Source organism: Terrapene carolina, unplaced genomic scaffold, assembly GCF_002925995.2.
Source record: "Terrapene carolina triunguis isolate 2854851 unplaced genomic scaffold, T_m_triunguis-2.0 Scaffold33038, whole genome shotgun sequence".
NCBI classification, from domain to species: domain Eukaryota; kingdom Metazoa; phylum Chordata; order Testudines; family Emydidae; genus Terrapene; species Terrapene triunguis.
The window spans coordinates 1522-5318 of NW_020697389.1; the positions used below are offsets into that span (position 1 = coordinate 1522).

At 44.2% G+C, this 3797-nt stretch overlaps 1 protein-coding gene across 1 annotated transcript; it reads left to right on the forward strand.

Moving 5' to 3' along the window:
- Positions 1-391: 391 nt before the first annotated feature.
- On the forward strand, positions 392-1448 carry LOC113409406 (zinc finger protein 239-like; the record flags this gene model as incomplete). Its single annotated transcript, XM_026663268.1, has 1 exon — positions 392-1448. A coding segment is annotated over one exon (1057 nt), but the record flags the coding sequence as incomplete, so codon positions are not given.
- Positions 1449-3797: the final 2349 nt, after the last annotated feature.

Genomic DNA, 3797 nt, shown 5'->3' on the forward strand with positions numbered 1-3797 from the left:
GGGATGGGACCTTGGGGGAAGAGTGGAGTGGGGGCGGGGCCGGGGCTAAGTGGGGGTTGAGCACCCCCAGGGAAAATCAGAAGTTGGTGCCTGCGGTTCCCAGTCTCCAGGGCTACAAGGAAAAGGGGATCTTAAAAGACACACATACAGGAGAGGAATTGGTGAAACTGACTCAAAAACAATTTAGTTATATCCCCTTGGCAGACATCACTGATGAGTTTTCACCAATCCTCAGCTATATTCAGATGGGATAGGAGGTTGAATTGGTCCCTTCCACTCCCTCCTTTGAAATAGAGTTGCGGTGGATGGGGATTTTTTCTTCCTGATTTCTTTTAAGTCCCCAGTAATTAGTTAGTTTTTTCCCTCCCTTTGCTATTCTCTTCCCCCTCAGCACAGTGGATGATTCCTGTCTGGATTCTCTTTCTATCCCAGCAGGTGATGGGACGGTGAGTGAGAAAAAGAAGGAAGATTCTGAGCAGGTGGGATCACAGGTGACATTATCAGGTAGAGCCACAGGGAAAGTTTTCCAGAGCACTGAACAGGGAGAAGCCCGTCAGAGTCAGCGCAGGCCAGAGAGGCAGCTGGGAAACCAAGCAGGGGAGATCCAGCGTGAATCCACTCACAGGAGCAGAGGGTTCAAAGAAACCAAACAGCCTGTACTACAGAGAATCGCCTCTGGAGAGGAACTGAACTTATGCAGTGGCTGTGGGAGAAGCTTCCTTTGGAAATCAGCCCTTATTACTCACCAGAGAATCCACACAGGAGAGAAACCCTATAAGTGTCTAGACTGTGAGAAAAGCTTCAGCCGCAGCTCACACCTTATTTCACATCAGAGAACCCATACAGAGGAGAAACCATATAGATGCTCTGAGTGTGGAAAAAGCTTCAATCAGCAGTCCAATCTTCTTATACACCAGAGAATCCACACAGGAGAACGGCCCTATAAATGCCCCGACTGTGGGAAAAGCTTCAGTTACAACTCAGTCCTTATGACACATCAGAAAATGCACACTGGAGAGAAGCCCTATAAGTGTCTTGACTGTGAGAAAATATTTAGCCAGCGCTCAGACCTCACTAAACATCAGAGAACCCATACGGGGGAGAGACCCTACAAATGCAATGAGTGTGGGAAAAGCTTTAGTCTGAGCTCCCACCTTATTTCACATCAAAAAACCCATAAGGGAGAGAAACCCTATATATGCTCCAACTGTGGGAAAAGCTTCAGTGACAGCTCAAACCTTATTACGCATCAAAGGATCCACACAGGAGAGAAGCCCTACAAATGCCCTGAGTGCAGGAAAAGCTTCAGTCGTCTCTCGCACCTTAATAGACACCAGACAATCCACACAGGAGAGAGACCCTTTAAATGCTTGGACTGTGGGAACAGCTTTCGTGACAGCTCATCCCTCATCAGACATCAGAGAATCCACACACAAGAGAAACCCTAGAAGATGGGTGAAGTGAACAACAACATGGCTGATTCCCACGAATATCGGAGGGTCAGGTAAGACAGTACTGGCCATCTAATGAGGACATGCAATAGCTATTAAAGTAGATAATGAAATCACGTTCCTAGAACAGAGTCATGCAGAGCAAGAGGCAGAGATAAGATTCCCATGTTGTGATGAGATTTGATTATTACATCTCAAGAAGCTCTAAACGTCCTCTGATCAGCTCCTGCACTGAAGTTTTTTGATACAGACCTAGAACCATCTTTATCTTATGTGCTGTGACTTTGATTTATTCTTGATACTGTTTTAGTTAATTGATACATTCAGGAGCAGAGATGGACTCAGTTAGGTCAGAAATGCAATGATACTTGGGCTCTGGGCACTGAGTTGGGATGATGGTTTATTTGTGACTTTCTTGCTTTGAATGAAGAGGAGTAAAGTGGATCCCAGTTTCTCAAACTCTGAGACCTTTATCTGGAGATGTCAAGAATGTGAAGATGGGCCTCTGTGTAATGAAATGGGGCCTCTGGGAAAGTCTCTTTAAAGGTTTATTTTATATTGTATAATCTAGCTCGTATAATTACCCTGGAGTTCTGCTTTTTATTTCCTGTACTTACCATGAATTCATATATCTAAAATGTCTAACTAGATGACTGAATTATTGATTATTACCAGTGGAGTTACATGCTTTCACTAAAAAGAACAGGAGTACTTGTAGCACCTTAGAGACTAACAAATTTATTAGAGCATAAGCTTTCGTGGGCTACAGCCCACTTCTTCGGATGCATATAGAGTGAAACATATATTGAGGAGATATATATACACACATACAGAGAGCATGAACAGGTGGGAGTTGTCTTACCAACGCTGAGAGGCCAATTAAGTAAGAGAAAAAAACTTTTGAAGTGATAATCAAGATAGCCCAGTACAGACAGTTTGATAAGAAGTGTGAGAATACTTACAATGCTTTCACTGTTATGGGTCTGCAGTTGTCCTTTCTGATATATGTATCCACTACAAAAGTCCTGTAATAAGGCGGTAAAATTCCTGACCCAATTACTTGTGCTTAATCCTTCTACATTTAGAATCTAGGTCTATTAAATACACTGTAGTTCCATTGAAATTAGTTTGATATTTCATTTTTAGACAACAGGCACTTAGCACAAAACTATCAAAAAGTTTACTTCAGAATCATGCGTGTAAATGCACTGAAGCTAATTCCCTGGAATCTAAATATATGTGTTCGCCTGAGTGTGGAGCAAAAGCAATAGCAACAAGAGATTCCATAATAAAGTTAATTTGCAGCTTGTACAAACCAGTGGTAAGGATGGGTGAAAAGGAGATCACAGAGCAATTAAAGCCACTGGGCTGCAAAGGGAATCCAGTTTGTGTAACTGGAATTGGAAAGTGATAGAATCCGTGAAGATAGGTCTTTTCTACATGGAAAACATTTTCTGATATATGTGTTTCTTCTGTAACTGTACTGGCATAACTATAGGGGGGGAACGAGTACCGGTACACTGCTTTGTTATGCCAGTTTAAGCTATGACCCTTGTGAATTGTTGCATTCACACAGTGCTGCACTTTTTTGAAATAACAGTACAGCATTCTGGACAGAGATCTCTTGATGCAATATTTGCTGCTAGACTCTATGTACTGAGGTATTTTTCTTGTGGCTCATATTGAGATGTCTACCAGAACCTATTGGAATTCTGGGACAAGGCCAAGGAGTAACGGTCTCAAGTTGCAGTGGGGGAGGTTTAGGTTGGATATTAGGAAAAACTTTTTCACTAGAGGGGTGGTGAAGTACTGGAATGGGTTACCTAGGGAGGTGGTGGAATCTCCTTCCTTAGAGGTTTTTAAAGTAAGGTTTGACAAAGCCCTGGCTGGGATGATTTAGTTGGGAATTTGTCCTGCTTTGAGCAGGGGGTTGGACTAGGTGACCTCCTGAGGTCCCTTCCAACCCTGATAGTCTATGATTCTATGACTTAGTCTAACAAACTCCCATCTTCTGGCATCCCATAATTCATCTGATTTTTGCGAGTCAGAAACATTTTTCAAATTGTTTGTCAAGCAACATGGAGGAAATGCTACCAAGTACCAGGATCCAAAGAGTTGGGAGATAGCCACAGGGATGCTATGGTGATACATCTAGAGGCAGCGGCGCCAACTTTCTCCAGCGCTGGTGGGTGCCTGCGCCCCTGGCCCCGCCCTGACTCCACCCCATCCCCGCCCCCATTCCAACTCCATCCCCAAAGTCTCTGCCCTAACTCCGCCCCCTCCCTGCCCCTGTTGGATTCCTTCCCCAAATCCCCACCCCGGCCCTGCCTCTTCCCCCCAGCGCAC